Source organism: Monodelphis domestica, chromosome 4 (assembly GCF_027887165.1).
Source record: "Monodelphis domestica isolate mMonDom1 chromosome 4, mMonDom1.pri, whole genome shotgun sequence".
Taxonomy (NCBI): Eukaryota; Metazoa; Chordata; class Mammalia; order Didelphimorphia; family Didelphidae; genus Monodelphis; species Monodelphis domestica.
Window position 1 is genome coordinate 389,887,592 of NC_077230.1, and position 19,606 is coordinate 389,907,197.

The 19,606-nt window shown below is 48.5% G+C and overlaps 1 protein-coding gene across 1 annotated transcript in view; it reads left to right on the top strand.

The window, feature by feature from the left end:
• Positions 1–12,531: 12,531 nt before the first annotated feature.
• IFFO2 (intermediate filament family orphan 2) overlaps positions 12,532–19,606 on the top strand; it is a 60,136-nt gene continuing 53,061 nt past the window's right edge. The window contains exon 1 of the mRNA XM_056795692.1: positions 12,532–13,493. Within this exon, the coding sequence (XP_056651670.1) occupies positions 12,817–13,493 (677 nt within the window). The 5' untranslated portion in view covers positions 12,532–12,816. The remainder of the gene's footprint in view (positions 13,494–19,606) is intronic.

The window sequence follows — 19,606 nt, forward strand, 5'->3', positions numbered from 1 at the left end:
AATGATCACTCTAGCACAAATATTAATGATATGGAAATAGATTTTGAACAATGATACATGTTAAACCTGGTGGAATTTTTCATTGGTTCTGGGAGGGGGGAGCGAAGAAGGGAGGGAAAGAACATGAATCATGTAACCATGGAAAAATATTCTAAATTAATTAATCGATAAAAAATTTAAAATTTTTTAAAAATAAAATAAAATAAAATCCTACCTTTGGTGGAAAGTCTTTCCCAATGCCCCTTAAGGTTAGTTCCTTTCCTCTGTTGGTCATCTCCAATTTATATTTTACTGGGCTTGTTTATATATTATTTGTTTGCATGTTTTCTCCCCCCCCCCCCTTAGATTGTGAGCTCCTCCAGGGCAAGGACTGTCTTTTGTCTTTTTTTGTATCCCCAACACTTAGCACAGTTCTTGTTTATTGACCAACTGACTGGTAGGGTCAAAAAATTAGAACTGGAAGGGGACTTTAGAAGCCACCAAATCCAACTTCCCTCAATTTTACAGATGAGGAACCTGAGGTCCAATGAGTTGAAGTGATTTATCTAAATACTTACAATGAGTAATGTCTAAGGATGTGGTTTGAGTCCAGGTTTTCCTGATTCAAAGACCAGGCTACTATCCCCTATGCCATGCTTGCTAAGCTTATCAAAGTCCTTTTTAAATGTGGTACCAGGGGCAGCAAGGTGGCTCAGTGGCTAGAGAGCCAGCCTGGAGAGAGGAGGTCCTGGGTTCAAATCAGACCTCAAACACTTCCTAGGTGTATGACCCTGAGCAAGTCATTTAACCCTAAATGTCTAACCCTTGCAGCATTTCTGAGAATTATAGAACTGATACTAAGACAAAAGGTAAAGGTGAAAAAAGTAGTGCCCAGAACAAGGTGGGGGTAGAAAAGAAGGATCTGTCCACAGAGCACTGATTCATCCCTCCTCACAGCAGCGTCCTGGTGACCAATATTCAGATCACAGGAGGTGAGTGTCCATCTACACTGACATGCCCTGGGCCACCAGGAAGATTTCCTAACTCCAAAGGTGAGTCAAGTTGATTTAAGCCTTTGCTGACAGATGGAGAAGATGACAATGACCCAGTTGGGCTTCGCCAAGCCCTACGGATCCTCCTAGTCTACTGCCAGAGGACCAGCCAAGGGGAGGGAAGCGGTTCCAGGTAGAGCATGGAGTTCCGTAACTCATATGGGAGGGAGGAGGCATCTCACACTCTTCTGACAATCAGTGCACGTCCCCTGAGCAAAGTCAGAACTCCCATAAGACCTTGAATTGTGTGATCTAGAATCTCAGCCTTGGGGGTCTCATCCACTATTATGCTGAGTGGAGGAATCATAGTGTTTAGGATTTAGGATAGACGCGGAAGGGACCTTTGAGATCACCTAGGCAGCAGCCTCGTGGGCATAGTGGGCAGAGCACTGTAGCCAGTGAGCAGTTTTGGACATGCAGAATTTGAAATGTCTATGGGAAATCCAATCTGAAACGCCCCATAGACAATCGCTGATACTGGGACTGGATGTATAGATCTGAGTGTCCTTTGCATACAGATAAGAATTAAACCCCTGGGAGAGGAGATCCCTGAGAAAATAAGTATGCAAAGGCGAGAAGAGGGTGCAGGATGGAACCCTGAGCTACCGCCACAATTAGGGAGCAAAACATGCATGATGATTCCGATTGAGAAAGCCTGGCTAGACAAATGGTGGGTGGAGGAGAACCAAGGGAAATTGTTCTTTTGTGTCCAACCCTTCGTGACCTGCTTTGGGGTTTTCTTGGTAAAGATACTACTAGAGTGGTTTGCCCTTTTCTTCTCCAGCTCATTTTACAAATGGGGAAACTGAGTCAAAGTAAAGCATCTGGCCCAAAGTCAAAGGGGTAGCAAGTATCTGGGATTGAATTTGAACTCGGGTTTTCTTGCCTCCAGGCCCAGCTGCTCAACCAAGTGAAAGGAGTGTCACAAAAACTTAAGGAGAGAATATCCAGGAAGAGAGACTGGTCAGAAGTGTTAAATGCCACAGAGAGGTCAAGCAGGATGAGGACTGATAAAAAGCCATCAGATTTGGCGATTAAGAGATTATTGGTAACTTTGCAGAGGTTTCATGAGGAGGTCAGAATTGAGGTTGGAAAGACAAGTGAGTAGGAGGAGAGGGAGTGGAGGCCATGAATGTAAACAGCTTTTCCCAGGAGTTTGCCTGTGAAAGGGAAGGAAAGTTGTAGGATGATACTTTGAGGGACTGATAGGATCAAGTAAGTGTGTTTTTTTAAAGGTTGGGAGAGAACTGATCATGTTTGTAGATAGCAGAGAAGGAACCTGTGACAGGAAGAGATTGAAGATAAAAAATTTTTTTAATCTTTACCTTCTGACTTTTTTTTTTTAATTATAAAAGGGGAATTGGGTCAGATAGGGAACTTCTGGGAGGAAAAAAAGCAGGAAAGAGCCCCAAGATTGAATTTCCCTGGGATAAGGATCAGGGCTCAGAAATGAGAATCAGGAAGATCTGACTTTGAATACCAACTATGCCACTATTATCTTCTTTGTCATGATAGCTTTAAGACTGAGGACCAGGCAAACAGGGTTAAGTGACTTGCTCAGGGTCACACAATTAGGAAGTATCTGAGGCCCAATTTGAACCCAAGTTTTCTTGATTTTCAGCCTGGCACTCTATCTACTGTGCTACCTAGCTGCCCCTGGAGACATTGAAAATTAGAAGAAGGGAGATGATTGTGGGGGGCAATTGGCTAGAGAAAACAGAAGGGGATGGGATCAAGGAGAAGGAGCACCGCTGGCTGGTTGGGGATAAGTCTCTGAGACGTACAAGCTATGCAGTTCTGGGCAAGCCTCAACTCCCTCACGTATAAAGAGAAGGGGTTGGGCCAAATTGAGGCCATTTTTGCTTTGCCACATTAGCCTTTGTCAGGCGGAATCAAGGCACAGTGTTTGAATTGGCCAGGCAATCAAGACTCGTGTATCCGCAGATTCCGTAAGAACCGAAGTTTATCAAGTTCTTTTCAAGTTCAAGGTCTGACACGCATTGAGGTTAGTGTATACGTGTAACAGGCAGGCTTGTTTATTTTGCAAATACTGTAGTTATTAGGCTATGGATGCGAGGGAAGTAAACTTGATAGTAATGTCATTTACAAATTGTCTCTTATCTGGAAGAATTGATCTAAAATTTCAAGGAGACCCTAATGAAATGTATAGTATCCCACCATGCTGAGGTACACAAGCCAGGAATGGCAACTGGTGCAATGGTTTTATTTTGAAATAAATATTTTCATCCTATGGACTCTAACATCTTTGGGGATGAAAAAAAATGCCCTATATCAGCTGACAGCTTGGCCCTTTGAAGTACTTTTGAGTTCTCATTCTTCTAGTAATAAGAACTATTAGATCTAGACTAAGTGTTCCGTGGAACTCTCCATGTGTTCTTAAGCCTTTTGGGCATTTTATATCCCAAGAGTCCCATTTTGACATCCTAGGCTCTAAGGTCCCTTTTAGCTTCAATATTCTGCATGCTAAGCTTCCCTTCTAACTTTGTCATTCTCTGTTATAAGATCCCTTCCAGCTTGGACATTCTCTGCTCTTTTTTTTTAAACTTTTATTTAATTAATCAATTTAGAACATTATTCTTTGGTTATAAGAATCATATTCTTTCCCTCCCCTCCCTCCTCCCCCTCCTGTAACTGACTTACAATTCCACTGGGATTTACATGTGTCAAAAACTTTTTTCATGTTGTTGATGTTTACACTAGGATGATCATTTGAAGTCTACATTCCCAATTATATCCCCATCAGCCCATGAAATCAAGGACATTCTCTGTTCTAAGAGCCCTCCTAGTTCTGATCTTCCCTATGTTCTAAGCCCTTCCAGCTCTGACAGTCTGGGTTCTAAGGTCTCCCCCAGCTCTGACATTCTCTGTTCTAAGGTCTCTCCCAGCTCTGACATTCTCTGTTCTAAGGTCTCTCCCAGCTCTGACATTCTCTGTTCTAAGGTCTCTCCCAGCTCTGACATTCTCTGTTCTAAGGTCTCTCCCAGCTCTGACATTCTCTGTTCTAAGGTCTCTCCCAGCTCTGACATTCTCTGTTCCAAGGTCTCTCCCAGCTCTGACATTCTCTGTTCTAAGGTCTCTTCTAGTTCTGACATTCTCTGTTCTAAACTCTCTCCCAGCTCTGACATTCTCTGTTCTAAGATCTCTCCCAGCTCTGACATTCTCTGTTCTGAGGTCTCTCCCAGCTCTGACATTGTCTGTTCTAAGCTCTCTCCCAGCTCTGACATTCTCTGTTCTAAGGTCTCTCCCAGCTCTGACAGTCTCTGTTCTAAGAGCCCTCTTAGTTCAGATATTCTCTGTTCTAAGGTCTCTTCTAGTTCTGACATTCTCTGTTCTAAGGTCTCTCCCAGCTCTGACAGTCTCTGTTCTAAGAGCCCTCTTAGTTCAGATATTCTCTATGTTCTAAGCCCTTCCAGCTCTGACATTCTCTGTTCTAAGGTCTCTCCCAGCTCTGACATTCTCTGTTCTAAGGTCTCTCCCAGCTCTGACATTCTCTGTTCTAAGGTCTCTCCCAGCTCTGACAGTCTCTGTTCTAAGAGCCCTCTTAGTTCAGATATTCTCTATGTTCTAAGCCCTTCCAGCTCTGACATTCTCTGTTCTAAGGTCTCTCCCAGCTCTGACATTCTCTGTTCTAAGCTCTCTCCCAGCTCTGACATTCTCTGTTCTAAGATCTCTCCCAGCTCTGACATTCTCTGTTCTAAGGTCTCTCCCAGCTCTGACATCCTCTGTTCTAAGGTCTGTCCCAGCTCTGACATTCTCTGTTCTAAGGTCTCTCCCAGCTCTGACATTCTCTGTTCTAAGGTCTCTCCCAGCTCTGACATTCTCTGTTCTAAGAGCCCTCTTAGTTCAGATATTCTCTATGTTCTAAGCCCTTCCAGCTCTGACATTCTAGGTTCTAAGGTTTCTCCAAGCCCTAACATTCTGAGTTCTAAAGTCCTTCCTGACTTTAGTATTCTGCATGCTAAGCCTCCCACACAGCTCTGATATTCTGTGTTCTAAGACCCTTTCCAGTTCTGACGTTCTATGTTCTATAGTCCCTCCTAGCTCTGACACTGTTCTAAGGACCGTTCCTGGTCTGATATCCTATATTGCCACATTCTTCCCGGCTCTGCCATCCTGTGTTCTAAGGTTCCTCCCAGTTCTGACATCACAGATTGTGAAGTTCCTCCCATCTCTTATGTTCTCTGATCTCTTTATGAAACCTCAGGTGGCTTCTGCTGACTTAGTCATTTTAAAAGTTGTGTCAGTGACAATTCAGGGCTTGTCACCATCATGAGGAATGGAGATCATCTCAGGCAGATTCCTGCTTTTCACTCTGCTGAAAGGGACAATCCTCTAGATAGGAAATCCCCTTGACTCATGCACTCAATGGGGTTCCCTCCCAGGAGGCCATCCTCCCCTAGACTATTGGAAACACTGCCCCTGGGAGGGAGGTGAAATTCCTTACCTGGTTTTTGTCTGCCTTTTGCAGGCTCATGGCTAAGCTATTTGTAAATAGCAGAGAGGTGAAGTCAATCTTGCTTTGTACCTGAGAGATGGGCTAATGGCCTGGGGAAGAGTGTCTAGATGTGGGCAAGGAGGAAGAAGAATGCTCTTTGGAGCGTGAGCCCTAGCTGGAGCAGGGTACTCCTCCTACAAATCTCCCTGATCTTCTGCTACATTTATGCTTCCTCCATGGATGAAATGTGCCCACTCAATGTGGCTTGGTCATTCCTTCATGCCTCTGTTTAGGGCTTCTTCTCTCCTCTGCCATGGAGAGGTAAAAAATGGGCATGACTGTGTCCTTGTGTCTCTCTTAGACTAAACTCCCAGAAGAGAGGAATGGGCTTCTGGGTAAAGGGATTATTGGGCATGGATTATAGTAATGAGGAGTCTTGGCTCTCAGGCAGTTCTAGGCCAAGGGAAAGGAGAAGGGAGCTGGAGTCAAGAGAACTCATCAAAAATCCAGCTCTGGCTTGCTCTTAGGGGTGTTCGTGTTTGACCGTGGAGAAGTCATGCCCCTTCTCTATGCCTCGTTGTTCTCATCCGTAAAATTGCAGGAGCCAGACTTGCTGCTCTCCCTGGAATCAGGAATCTTTTGGTATTTATGTTATAGACAGCTTTGATTCCTCGCTCAGTTTGGGATCATTTCCTGAAATTCTACACTCACCGTCACAAAATCTCAGAGCTGGAAGGGGCCCAAGAGACCATCTAATCTGATCCTGTGCCAGTCCATTGCAGCTGTTTGGGGGCTTAGAGGCTTTTATAGAGGAGGCAGCCTGCTTAGTGGTACTGTCTTTTTTTAAAAATTAATTTACTAAAATCAGGCAGATTCATTTATTCATCAAATGTTTACTAAGTATCTACCAAGTGCATGGTGAGAGACAGAATCGTATAGACCATAAAGAATCTGTGTTGGGGGGCAGCTGGGTAGCTCAGTGGATTGAGAGCCAGGCCCAGAGACAGGAGGTCCTGGGTTCAAATGTGATCTCAGATACTTCCTAGCTGGGTGATCCTGAGCCAGTCATTTAACCTCCACTGCCTAGCCCTTACTGCTCTTCTGCTTTGGAACTGATATATAGTATTGATTTTAAGACAGAAGGTAAGTATTAAAAAAAAAAAGAATTCATCTTGGAGTCAAAATGACATATGTTTGAGTCTTACCTCTTTCATATATTGAAGGTGAGAGCCTGGGTAAATCACCTGAGTGCCCCAAGCATCTCTCTAAAATGAAACCACACTTAACAGATATCCCTTCCACATTGCAGGGGTTAGAGGTGTGGCTCTTCCACAGTCTGAAACATTGGCTTAAAAATTTATGACCCTCCCTTTGTACTAGGGAAGGAGTCTGAATTTTTTCTTTTTCTTTTATGGAGTGTTTACAGTACCTTCTATGCATTTGTGAATTCATAAACTTTTAAAGATATCTCTACATTTTGAGGCTTTGTGTGTTGTCTGCTGACTTCCACATTTCTTTCACAAACTTTAACTCTTTACTAACTTTAAAAAAGAAATTGTGTATGTAGTATTAAAAATAAAATATGCTGATTTTATACAATTTTATACATATATTTTATGCATTTCTGAGTTTTAAAGCTTTTTCTATGTTGTCTGTTGGCCTTTGTGTGTCATCTGAGGCTTTCATAAAACTCCCCCCCCCCCCAATGTCCACTTAAACTGTCTGCCCTTTGATCCAGTCATAGCACTGCTGGGTTTATACCACAAAGACATAATAGGGAAAAAGGCTTGTACAAAAATATTCTTTGGGGTGGCAAAAAATTGGAAAATGAGGGGATGCCCTCCAATTGGGGAATGGCTGAACAAATTGTGGTTTCTGTTGGTGATGGAATACTATTGTGCTCAAAGGAATAATAAAGTAGAGGAATTCCATGTGAACTGGAACAACCTCCAGGAACTGATGCAGAGTGAGAGAAGCAGAACCAGGAGAACATTGTACACAGAGACTGATACACTGTGGTACAATTGAATGTAATGGACTTCTCTAATAGCAGCAATGCAGTGATCCAGGACAATTCTGAGGGACTTGTGAGAAAGAACACTATCCATGTCCAGAGGAAGAACTGTGGGAGTAGAAACACAGAAGAAAAACAACTGCTTGATCACATGGTTGATGGGGCTATGACTGGGAAAGTAGACTCTAAATGATTACCCTAGTGCAAATATTAATAATGTAAATGGGTCTTGAAATGATACATGTTAAACCCAGTGGAATTGCGCATCATATACAGGAAGGGGGTGGGGGCAGGGAGGGAAAGAACATGAGTCTTGTAACCATGGAAAAATATTCTAAATCATCTCTAATTAAAGGAAGGAAGAGAAGGGAAGGAAGGAGGAACAAAGGAACAAAGAAATAAAGGAAGGAAGGAGGGAGGGAAGGAAGAGAAGGGAAGGAAGGAGGGAGGGAAGGAAGAGAAGGGAAGGAAGGAGGAAGAAAGGAACAAAGAAAGAAAGGAAGGAGGGAAGAAAGGAGGGTGGGAGGGAGAAAGAAAGGAAGGAACAAAAGAAGGGAGGGAGGGAAGGAAGGAGAAAGAAAAGAAAGAAGGAAGGAAAGAGAAGGGAAGGAAGGAAGAAGGAAAAAGGAAGAAGGGAAGGGTAAGGAGGGAAGGGAGGAAAGGGAGAAAGGGGAGAGAGAGGGGGTGGAGAAGGGAGAGAGAGAGAGAGAGAGAGAGAGAGAGAGAGAGAGAGAGATGGACTAGTTACATTGAAATCTTCCAAGGAAGGGACCATGAAGCCATAGATCCCCCCCCTGTTTTTAAGTATTTCCCTCCCAACAACCAATATTTCATGATAGGTGAGAAAACTGCCTCAGCAGGTGTATGAGTGGCCAGCCCTAGGTGGGTCAGTCACACAGCCAGTCAGCATCTCTCCCAGGTCTCCTGCGACCACATCCCCCATTCAGTCGCTTGCCACTGGATTTGTGGGGAGAATGGGCCACGCCCCGCCCAGGTTTCCGGGGAACACACGCCTATGAAAAGGAATGGGGAACCCACCCAGGATAATTGTTTAAGCAAGCTGGCTGACAGTAATCACTCAGGCTTTTTTCCTGGGGCTGCCTTGAGAGCACGAGGCCATCCAATGTGTTCCTTGCTGAGTGGAGTGAAGCCATTCTCTTGCCAAACTCTTTTTTGGGAGAGGGTGGAGGTAAGAAGGCAGGGAGTGAAGCATCTGCCCCTGCCTGGTACTCGGAAGATTACTTTTTAAGTCCAATTCTGAGAGGGCTTTGAAATAGGGCCCATCGCCCCTGGGCTGTCTTGTTGGGTTCTCCTTCCTTCCTCTCAGGCACCACTTAGTGAGTTGAATTGAGCTGAATCTGGACCTCTGTAACAGAATATTGCTGAAGCCTGGGGGGGGGGGGTCTGGGGGGAGGCAGCTGGCCAGCCTAGTGTGAATAGGTTCAAATGCTTGCTGGCTGGCCCAAGGCCGACTTTAGGAGTGGGTGAAACCAGGATTATTTACGTTCATTTTGCAGATGAGGGGCCGGTGCTCCAGAGATGGGGAGGCTTCCTCAGGGGGACACAGTCGGAAAGTGTACCTGAGTTCCTGTACATGATTCTTTCAGAAGAATACAGTGTCCACAAGACCACAGTTGAAAGTTTCTTGGTGGTCTTAGAACAGTTTTTTCAGTTGTTTCATATGTGTGTCTCTTGACTCTCCAATAAAATTGTAAATCCTTTTAGTGAGAGAAGACAATGTTTTCTCCTCAGTATAACTAAGGGCTCCTATGTGAGGATCTATATAGGACCAGCTCTACTATTCCATGATCCAAGTCTTGTCTTAGCTGAGAACATTCTGGTTCTGACATTCTGTGTTCTCAGACTCCTTCTTGCATCCCTCCCAACTCTGATATTCTGTGTCCTTTCACGTCTGCCATTCTAAGTTCTAAGGCTTTTCCCAACTCTGATATTCTCTGTTCTATGGCCCATTCTGGCTCTAACATCGTGTGTTCTGTTGTTCTTTCAGCTCTGCTATTCTAAGTTCTTTAGGGTCCCTTCCAGCTCTGATACTCCATGTTCTATGGCCCATTCTAATTCTGACATGCTTTATTGTCCTTTCCAGATCGTACATTCTAAGTTTTAAGGATTTTTCTAACTCTGACATTTTATATTATTTTTTAGTTGATATTCTATTTTTTCTTCTCTTCCTTTTTTTATTATTTTGACATTTTATATTATTTTAGTTGATATTCTATTTTTTTCTTCTCTTCCTTTTTTATTATTTTATTATTTTGACATTTTATATTATTTTTAGTTGATATTCTATTTTTTTCTTCTCTTCCTTTTTTATTATTTTATTATTTTGACATTTTATATTATTTTTAGTTGATATTCTATTTTTTTCTTCTCTTCCTTTTTTATTATTTTTTTATTTTGACATTTTATATTATAAGGGTCCTCCTAGCACTGAAATTCGGTGTTGTTAGGACTTTCAGCTCTAATAGGCACAGTAAACTCCTCCTTCTAGCTTTCCAGGTTCTCCAAAATTTGGCTCTATGCTCTTTTTCTATCCTTTTCTCTCCACCATGAACTTTCATTTCCAGCAAATTCTTCTCTAGACTGTGCTGCTGACTGCACTTAGAAAAAGAGAAGAAAGAATCCTGGGGCCTTAAGGAGGGTGTGGTGACAGGTGGACTTGAGCTGGGGAGGAAGGCTTAGAGAACTCAAGGCCAGATGGTCTTATGAAAAGGGGAGGGAGAAGTCAGTCATCTGTTGAGAGTCGGAGAGGTGGGGGTAGGGTGGGGTGGGTCTAGGACCCTGAGGAATTGGAAAAAGGTTGAGTAGAACTGCCTATGTGAGGAATGTGATAGGAAATTAGCAAGAGCCTTGCCTTGTCTCCTCCCCTTCATCACCCCTGAATTAGGTCTCAATTTCTCCATCCAAACACAGAGGGGATCTAATGTTGGGTTCTGAGTTCTTCTCTAGTCCCTACATTCCACATTCTAAGGTTCCTTCCTGTTTTGACATCCTATATTAAAACATTCTTTTAAAAAAAGATTTATTCATTTATTTTCAAATATTTTTCCATGGTTGTATGATTCATGTTCTCTCCCTCCCCTTTTCAGTCTCCCCTCCTGGAAATGACAAGCTATATTCTAACATTCTGCTTCCTAAAATCCCTCCACTTCCAGCAATCCCAGCCTTGGATTTTTTTCCTGCTCTGATATTCTATAAGCTCCCATTTTTAGGGTTGGAGCCCCTTCTGGTCTAAGGTTCCCTCCAATTCTAACCTTCTGCCTTCTAAAGTCTTTCCACTTCCAGCAATCCCAGCCTTGGATTTTTTTCCTGCTCTGATATTCTATAAGCTCCCATTTTTAGGGTTGGAGCCCCTTCTGGTCTAAGGTTTCCTCCAATTCTAACCTTCTGCCTTCTAAAGTCTTTCCACTTCCAGCAATCCCAGCCTTGGATTTTTTTTCCTGCTCTGATATCCTATAAACTCCTATTTCCGGGGTCCGAGCCCCTTCTGTTCCAGGGCTCTCTCCTCTTCTGGCATTCTATATTTTAACATTCTTCCTTCTAAAGTCCTTCCACCTCCTGCAATTTCTTTCTGCTCTGACATTCTATAGTCCCATTTCTAGGGTGGGAGCCCCTTCGAACTCTGACCATCGTCTCTTCAGCCACAAGATCCTCCACCCCGAGGCTCCTGGCAGCTCTGACAGCCGATGTTCTCCCGTCCTAGGTTTTGAAGACTCCCTTCCAGCTCCAACCCTCTATGGGCCTAGGGATTTAGTAAATGTTTATTGAATCGAACTGAATCAATGTTAAGCAACAGCCGGCTGAGGAGCTCCATCCACTCTCTCTTCGTGGGCCGGTATGTGTGCCAGGGCTGGCTGATTATTTAAGTCTTCAGCCCGAGCAGAGACGTGTTTCAGACACTGCCAGCCCCTGTCACCCCACGGGGAGGGGTGTTTGATTGAAGCCGCTGGATCCGAGGCCAGGCCCGCACTCTGCCCCCACTCCCGGGCCCCCGCCAGAGTTGGGCACTGGAAGGCAGGCTCTGCAAGGCTCCTGGCAGGCAACCGAGGCACCCGCTATCTTGGGCAGGCATCTCTGAGCCAGGTGGAGGGAGTGTCTGGGCTGTGCGCAGCCGGGGGTGGGACAGCACGAGCGGGCTTTTTAAGCCAAAAGGGAATGTGTGCGTGCGTGTGCATGCGTGTGCGTGTGTGCGCATGTAAGGGGGAGGAGGGACAGTGCAGATGGCCTTATTCTGCTTGCAGAAGAACAGTTGGGGGTGGGGGGGAAGCAGTGGCCTTGGCAGCTTGGTCAGAGAGGCATTGCAGAAGCAGGGCTGGTGGAAACTGTGTGAGGCTGCCGCAAGGCTCTGCACCCAGTAAGGCGCTTAATAAATAGCTGAAGAGTGAATGAATGAAAACACGTGCTAGACTTCCTGGGCAGAAACCTCGGCAGCAACAAGATTTTTTTCTCTCTTTTGCTTGGAGGAAGTGAGAGCTTTCCAATAGACCTAGGGACCCTGGGGAGAATTAAGTAGATCATCCGGTGATTTTTAGGTGGGCGGTCCCTTTAAGAGAGCCAAGCGGGCTGCCCCTGCGGCCGCCTAGGCGGGCCGGGTCCAAGACGCAGCCCGGCGGTCTGTGTCCCTGGGCAGAAAAACTGGAAGCCGGAGACTGGCCGGGAGAGCGGGCTGGAGGCGGAGCAAGGCCGGCGGGTGGGCGGGACTGACTCTGCGGACCGCCGCGGGAAGGGAGGGGTAGTGGGCGGAGCCATGTCCTGCGGGGTCCGTCATGGGGCGTGGCTTCGGGGCATTATTTAAACTAAAGGCGTGGCTTCTGGTCCTTGGGGCCGAGGAGCCGTGATCTAGGGCCGCGAGTGGGCGGGCGGAACAAGGAGCCCGAGAGAGCCGCAGCGGGAGGCGGAGAACGGGGCGGGGCATATATGAGAAGGGCGGGGCCTGAGTCTGCAGAGGGCGGGGCTCGCTGCGGGAGGGGGCGGGGCCTAGCTAAACCCCTTCCCGTGCGGCCGCGGCGGCGCCTCCACAGTGTCGGTGACAGCCCCAGGAGTGGCCCCCGCCCGAGCCGCAGTTCCTCTCCCTGCCCCCCTCGCATCAGCGGCGGTCGCAGCCCCGGGTATCCGGCCTCCGTCTTCGCTCGGCCACAGCTGGGGCCCGAGCATCTCGGCGCGCGCAGCCCCGCCTGGCCCTGGACCCGGCGTCCCCGCTAGCCCGGCCCCGCCGGGAACCCGCCGCAGAGCTGGAGCCGCACTTGGAACCGGCCCTGGAGCCGCGCCGCGGGGTCCCCGAGCCCCGCAGCCGTCGCATGATGAACTCGCTGCTGTTCGGCGAGATGGCGCTGGCCTTCGGCTGTCCCCCCGGCGGCGGCGGCGGCCCAGGCGGCGGCGGCCCGGGCGGCGGGGGTGGCGCGGGGCCCGGGCCATCGCCTGTGACCGCGGCGCTGCGGGACGACCTGGGCTCTAACATCCATCTCCTGAAGGGGCTCAATGTGCGCTTCCGCTGCTTCCTGGCCAAGGTGCACGAGCTGGAGCGGCGCAACCGGCTGCTGGAGAAGCAGCTGGAGCAGCAGCAGAGCGAGCGCGAGCGCCGGCTGCGCTACAAGACCTTCTCCCGCGAGCAGGCGGTGCAGACGGGCCCGGAGCTTACCCTCGCTCTGGCTCGGGCCGCCGGTTCTCTGCAGCCCCCCCAGCCCCCACCGCCGCTGCAGCCCCCGCCGCTGCCGCCCGGCGCCAACGGCAATGTGCCCCCGGGCGCCGGCGGCTCGCACCCGCAGCACTACAGCCGCCTGCCCGGCACCATCTGGAGCTACACGCAGGTCCGGCGCACGGGTGGCGGCGGAGTGGAGACCGTGCAGGGCCCCGGCGTGTCCTGGGTGCACCCGGACGGCGTGGGCGTGCAGATCGACACCATCACCCCCGAGATCCGGGCCCTCTACAACGTGCTGGCCAAGGTGAAGCGGGAGCGGGACGAGTACAAGAAGAAGTGAGTCACGTATCCCATGCCTCCCCTCCCCCTTATTGGGGGGTCCTTCCTTCCCCCATCCCAATCCGAGGGGGAGATAGGACCCTCCCACCTCCACCACCCTCAGCCCCGATCTCCTTGAGGGCTGAGTGAGACTCGCTTTTGCCTTTCTTTCTCACAGTCTCAGGCACACCGTGGGTGCCTATTAAGTGCTTTTGGTCTGCCCCCTCCCCAGTCAGTTGCTCCAGCTGTGACTTTAACTCTTCTGGGATACAAAGCTTGTATTGTTAAGCATTTACTATATTCCAAGCACTCTGAGCCCTGGACAAAGCAAACATCCCATAAAACAAGGGTCATGCTAGCAGGGTTAAAATCCAGGGGCTTAGCCCCTTACCCTCTGGCATCTCCCAGTTCTGGTGTGAGTCTCCTCGCACCCTGAGGCACCCTGCCGAGGGCTGGACCATATGGCTGTAGGGCTAGCTGAGTAGGCCTAAAAAGCCTCCTCGGCTAACAGTCGAGTATGGCCTTCGGAAACGTGGGACAGCTTTAAAGGCTCCCTTCAGACAAAGCTCTTGGAAGCTCCCCATTCACGTTCACTTTAGCCTTACACCCCCAACATTCAGTGAGGGCAGAAACTTACTCTGGCCATAGGGGGCCATGGGGGAGAAATGCTTTGGGGTCCCCTCTCTCCCCAGGAGCAGCACAGATTGACTGCAGAGAAGGGGTACCCCAGTTCTCCAGGCCTGTAGGCTACGCTGCCCGGCTACTGGCCTCTCTGGCCCATTTCATCCCCAGCTTGGGGTGGGGGAATGGAGGGGAGAATTGACATGACTTCCTGGTTGGTGCCCCAATTGACAGTTCTGTCTGGCTGCCTCTCTTTTCCTGTCGATAAAGATTTATCTGTCTGCTGCCTGAAAGCAGAGATTTCTCTCCTTTGTTCCCCACCCCCACCCCCTTCATCTTGCTGCTTCTTGCATTTTGGAGCCCCCCAGTCCACCCTGGGGAGAGTGAAGGAGAGAAGCTCTTGCTGGTCTTGGGTCCTAGTTAACTTAGTTATCACAGTGTTGAATGGCTTTGGGGGTGCTCTGACCAAAGACCTTCCCAGAGCCCCATCCCTTTTGGAAAAGCTCCCCAACTTGTCTGATTTATGTTAAAAAGATGTGGGCTATTTGGCCTAGGCCGGACACCCGGGTCTGCAAGAGAGGGAGCACCATTCTCCATCCTTTTCTGGTCCCTCTGGGGTGAGACTGCAGAAAGCCTCTCCTGATACTTCAAAGTATGTCATGGTTGGGCTGGGTTATTCCCCAGACCCTCAGTGGGCATCTTGAGGTCCTGGAACCTCATCCTGCAGTCTGGAGAGGGTGGGCTAAGTAAGCCAGGGACACCTGGGGCAGGGGGATTCCAGCCCCTCTTTCCTCTCTCTCCCTCCTGCCTTTCTTGCCCCCTCTCCCACCAAGGACTTGGAGAACTTGATATGGCCTGGACTCCCCAGCCCACTCTGCGCTAGTGGGGGGCTGGGCTAGGGGAAAACAGGCCCTGGACCTCATCAGGGAGGGAGGGAGGATGGGATTTGGTGGCAGCCTCCCACTGGGGACCAGGGCTTCGCTTGTAGGTGTCCTCATGCCACAGGCTTCTGTTGTGTTTGGGCTTTGTCGCATATATTTTCTTTGGACTTGGGTACTAAAGAGATAGAAGAAGCTGTGCCCAGTCTTACAAGGGCCATTGAGCAACACTATGACACACTTGCACCCAGGGAATGGGGATGATGTCAGCCTCTGGCATGAGCTAGGAATGCTTGAGACATGGGTGCTGCTGGGTGAGGAGAGGGTAGGGGGGAGCCTTCCTCATCTCTTGTCTTTTCCCTCCCCCCAAGTCTAAAACTATAATTGTGGGTATTGTTTATTTATTGGTTAATTGGAGGAATGACCTCCTTTTCACAGTAGTTTCCCTGTTGATGTCTCTGAAGCAGAAGGGTCAGCCAGATTGCTCGAGCCCTCCCAGGGGTATCAGTGAACATAATAGTCAAGGGATCCAGTCTGTTTTTGCCAAAAGTGCAAGGCCTGGGGCTAGGTGCTATGGGGGATACTGAGGCTTGGAAGGAGCTGTCAGGAGGGGTGGGTCAAGACTAATTTTTGTACCTTTTTCTGACCTCATGGCCTTGATCCTATTAAATCTAGCCCCTCAGGAACCACAGTTCCTGCCTCCTGATGCTAGAAGTGAGGTGTGAAGGTATCCCTGAATTCTGTGTTTATGTCAAAGTACTTCTCTGGGTGCCTCTGGCTGGGTCGTTTATGAGGACACGGAGCCTCTTCTTGGCTGTGTCCTTGTTTGGGGCCGCCTGTGTCTAGGTATTTGGGGGTCCTAGCTAGCTGAGAGTCCCCACCCCCGGGACTGGCATGCCGTTTGTGTGCTGTTGGCCCAACTCAACCCAATAAACATATGTTAAAAGCCCAATGTGGACAAGGCACTGTGTACAGGACCGGAGATAGGATAAGAAGTTATGCAGTTAAGGAGGGAGCTGACTTCCTCCCTGGACCTGTTTCCCTGTGAATGAAATGAGAGATTTAGACTAGACCATGTCTGAGGTCTTTTCAAGCTGGAGTATTCCATGGTCCAAGGTTTCTTACAGCACAGAATGAGAGGTCTGGCCTCCCTGTTCTGTCTCTGTGGCCTTTCTTTACAAGTTGGAACATTCTCCATTCTAAAGTTTCTTGCCGATCTAACATTATCGCTTCTCCCAATTCTGACACTCTCCATTCCAAGATCCCTCCTCTCGCTGACATTCTAGGTCCCAAGAGCTCTTCTAGCTCCGACACTCAGGGTCCAGAAAGCAGCTTCTAGAACCGTATGACTATGGGGCTCCTTTCTTACATTCTGACAGTCATTGCTTGGTGTTGGACCCTGGCGATTTTGCCGGGGTCGAGGGATGGATGGAAAGGGCAGTGATAGAGGGACAAACATTTCTAGGTCTCCAAAGATTTTTCTGGTGAACCCAGTTTGGGGATCACCCTTGAGGTTTCTTCCAAATCTTCTCCAGTTCTGTGATTCAGTAACTTTGGGGGAGGGGGAATTGTTCTTAGCTCTGAGGATGGAACCCTCAGCTCCTTGGTTTTCCCCTCTGGGGACTCTCTCAAATCAGGGCTGGGGCAGTTCTGCAAGAGGCATCTTTCTTTAAGAAACTGCCAGGAAAATGTGGTCATCAAAACCATAACATTGACAAGGTCGCCGAGCATAGATTTGGAAACCAAAACAAACATCTCCTGTACCCCCTGCCAGCTCAGAAAAAGAAACCTCCACCTCCTCACCCAAACTGGATTAAAAGAAGCCGGGGCTTTCCACTGGGAGGTTGGCAAAGGGTGTACTGTGAGCGAGATCAAATCGCAATGATTGTGCTGCTGATAATACTCGCTGCTGTCATTTGTACACTCCTTTAAGCTTTGCAAATGCCTTACGTCATTAACTCACTTGAACTTTATAGATATCAGCAATCAGTGTGCATTTATTAAGTGCTTCCTATATTCCTGGATGGGGATACTAAGATAAAAGTTCCTTACTTTCTAACTGTGGGAGGCGGCGGCATGCACCCATTTAGAGAGGGATCAAACATCTAGAAATCAAATACAAGACGGTCTTGCAGAGGAGGCGGATGGCAGGATTAGGGAGGAAAAGAAAAAATCAGTCCTGTTGGCCCTTAGCTTTTCTTTAGAAAGAGTCTTTAGCTGTGTGACCCAGGCCAAGTCACTTAACCCCAGTTGCCTAGCCCTTGCCACCTTTCTGTCTGAGAATTGATGCTAAGGCAGAACATAAAGGTGGAGTTTTTTTATTTTTTTTAAAGAAAGACAAAGGCGCTGGCCTTGGCTTCACCACTAATTTACTAGATGACTTTGGGCAAGTTGCTTCCCTCTGTAGGTCTCAGTTTCCTCATCTGTCAGCTGAGAAAGCTGGACTAGATTAGGCAATGGCCAGCACCTCCCCCCGCAGACTTTGTCTGACACTTGGTTTATTCTTGTCTACTGCAAGTGTAATTGTGTTATACTTGTTGTGCACGTTGGAGTTTGGGCTGTTTACGCTTCAATTCCTGCTAGATTATAAATCCCACCAGGGACAGGAGGTAGGGCCTGTCTTGGGATTTTTTAACTTCTCTGTCCGGAGCTCAGTCTTCTGTCCAGAGCTGGCACTTAGCACTTGTTTATTGCATTGTAAATCTTGGGATTGGACTAACCCTAGGAATGTCGCTACAGAGCAGACGGGAGAGGAATTCTCTGGAGCCAGCCTTGACCCAGCCAGAGAGGTGAGGACGGTGGCCAGCCGGACATTGACCTCCCGGAGAGGACTGGGCCCCAGACGGGCTCCGGCAGTGGCGTGTCCCTTAAACTTCCTCTGGGGGTTCTGCTCCCGTTGTCCCTCCTCACAGATTTTCGCGCTGGGTAGCTGGGGCAGGCTGGTGGGTGGCTGAGGAGCCGCAGGATCAAGAGCTACGAGCCATCCTAGATGTCACGTTGTAGCTAATTTTACAAAGGAGGGAACTGAGACCTGCCCTTAAAGGAAAAGTAACTCGCCCAGAGTTGTACAAGTAGTAACTAGCAAAAATTAGGCTCGAAACCCAGGACTTCTGACTCCAGAGAGTGGTGGCTTGATTGTTGGCCTTGGATCTGGGAAATCCCAACTTCAAGCTCTGCCTGATAGAAACCCTGAAAATCAGGTGACCTTGGGCAAGTCACTGAATTTTCCCCTGCTTCAGTTTCCTTTTCTGTAAAGCAGAGCAATTGTAGCATCCAACTCACAAGGTTGTTCACCTAGTCAAATGAGATAATCTATGCATGTAAACTATTTGGCATAAGACACTATATAGAAACATCATCATTATTATTATATCATAGCAGTATGGTATAATGGATAGTGAATGGGTCTCAAAGCCAAGAAAACCTGAGTTCAAGTCCTACTTCTGACACAGAACGGCTGTGTAACCTTGGTGTTACTTATTATGCCAGTGATATCACAGGCCCAAGCCCTAGCCCTCTTATTGTCGTTATAGCACTAAAAATCCTGTGTCCAGTTCCGCCACTGTTTTGTAGTGTGACCTTTAAACCCTCTTCTCCATGGGCCTCAGTTTCCCCTCTTTGCCAAACGGGGAGAGTGATTTTCCTCCTCCCTGGGTCACAAGGAGAGCTGGGAGGAAAGGTTCCCTCTGTTAACTACAGCCCCAGATGGAAGTGAGTGTTAGGGCTCCCTTGGCTGAGGTTGAAGGTGTCTTCGGGGACCAAGCTTCTTTTTTCCCATGCTTGTGGCTCTTCCTGCCTCCATCTCCTGCATCATCTTCCAGCCCCTGCTGCCGGTTCTCTGAGTCCCCGCCATCCACTTTTGGTTTTGCCCTTAAACAATTCAGGACCTCCCTGTCGTGCCCTGACAAACGAGGGGGGCTAGAGCGGATGGCCTCAAAGGCAGCCCTTCCACTTCGCCCTCCCACAGTGCCCGGGGCTCTGCTTCCCCTGTTCCGAGGCCCAGGGAAAGAAGAGGTCTTCCCAGAGTCCCCCAGGTTCCAAGCACTTCTGCCACTCTCTGGGCCTGCTGCGTTCCAGGTGTGGGAGGGAGAGTGGAGGGGAATGCATCATTTGTCAGCTTCAAAGAAGGGATCTTCCATCCCTCTCTACCCTCATCGGATGAACTGCGCCTCCTCCCCTTTCTAAATGCTTCAGCCAGTGGGCTCTGCTTTCCCTTGGGAACCCCTCTTAGCCTGCTTGGGGTTCTCTTCTGGGAAAGCATTCAGGAGGGTTTACAAAGGTCAAGCTGGAGGAAGAGGGGGAGGAGGGCGTCCAGTCCCAAAGAAGAGAAGGAAGCTGACGCTCGGATTCTTTGGGGTTGGAATGTGTGGCATTCACTAGTTTCTTTTCATCCTGATTGGAACAGCCAGACGAGCCTGGTGTTTACCTGACTTCTTTCCCTTTTTCTCAATGCCTTTAATGGGAAAATCAGAGAGTTATAGATTTAGAGGCAGAATGGACCTTGGAGGCCACTGAGTCCAAGCCCTGCCTTCTGGAGATGAGGGCTGTGGAGGACAAAGGACTTGCTCAAGGCCACAGAACTAGGAAGTGTCTGAAGGGGAGATTTGGATCCAGACCACCTTCCAGCCTCCA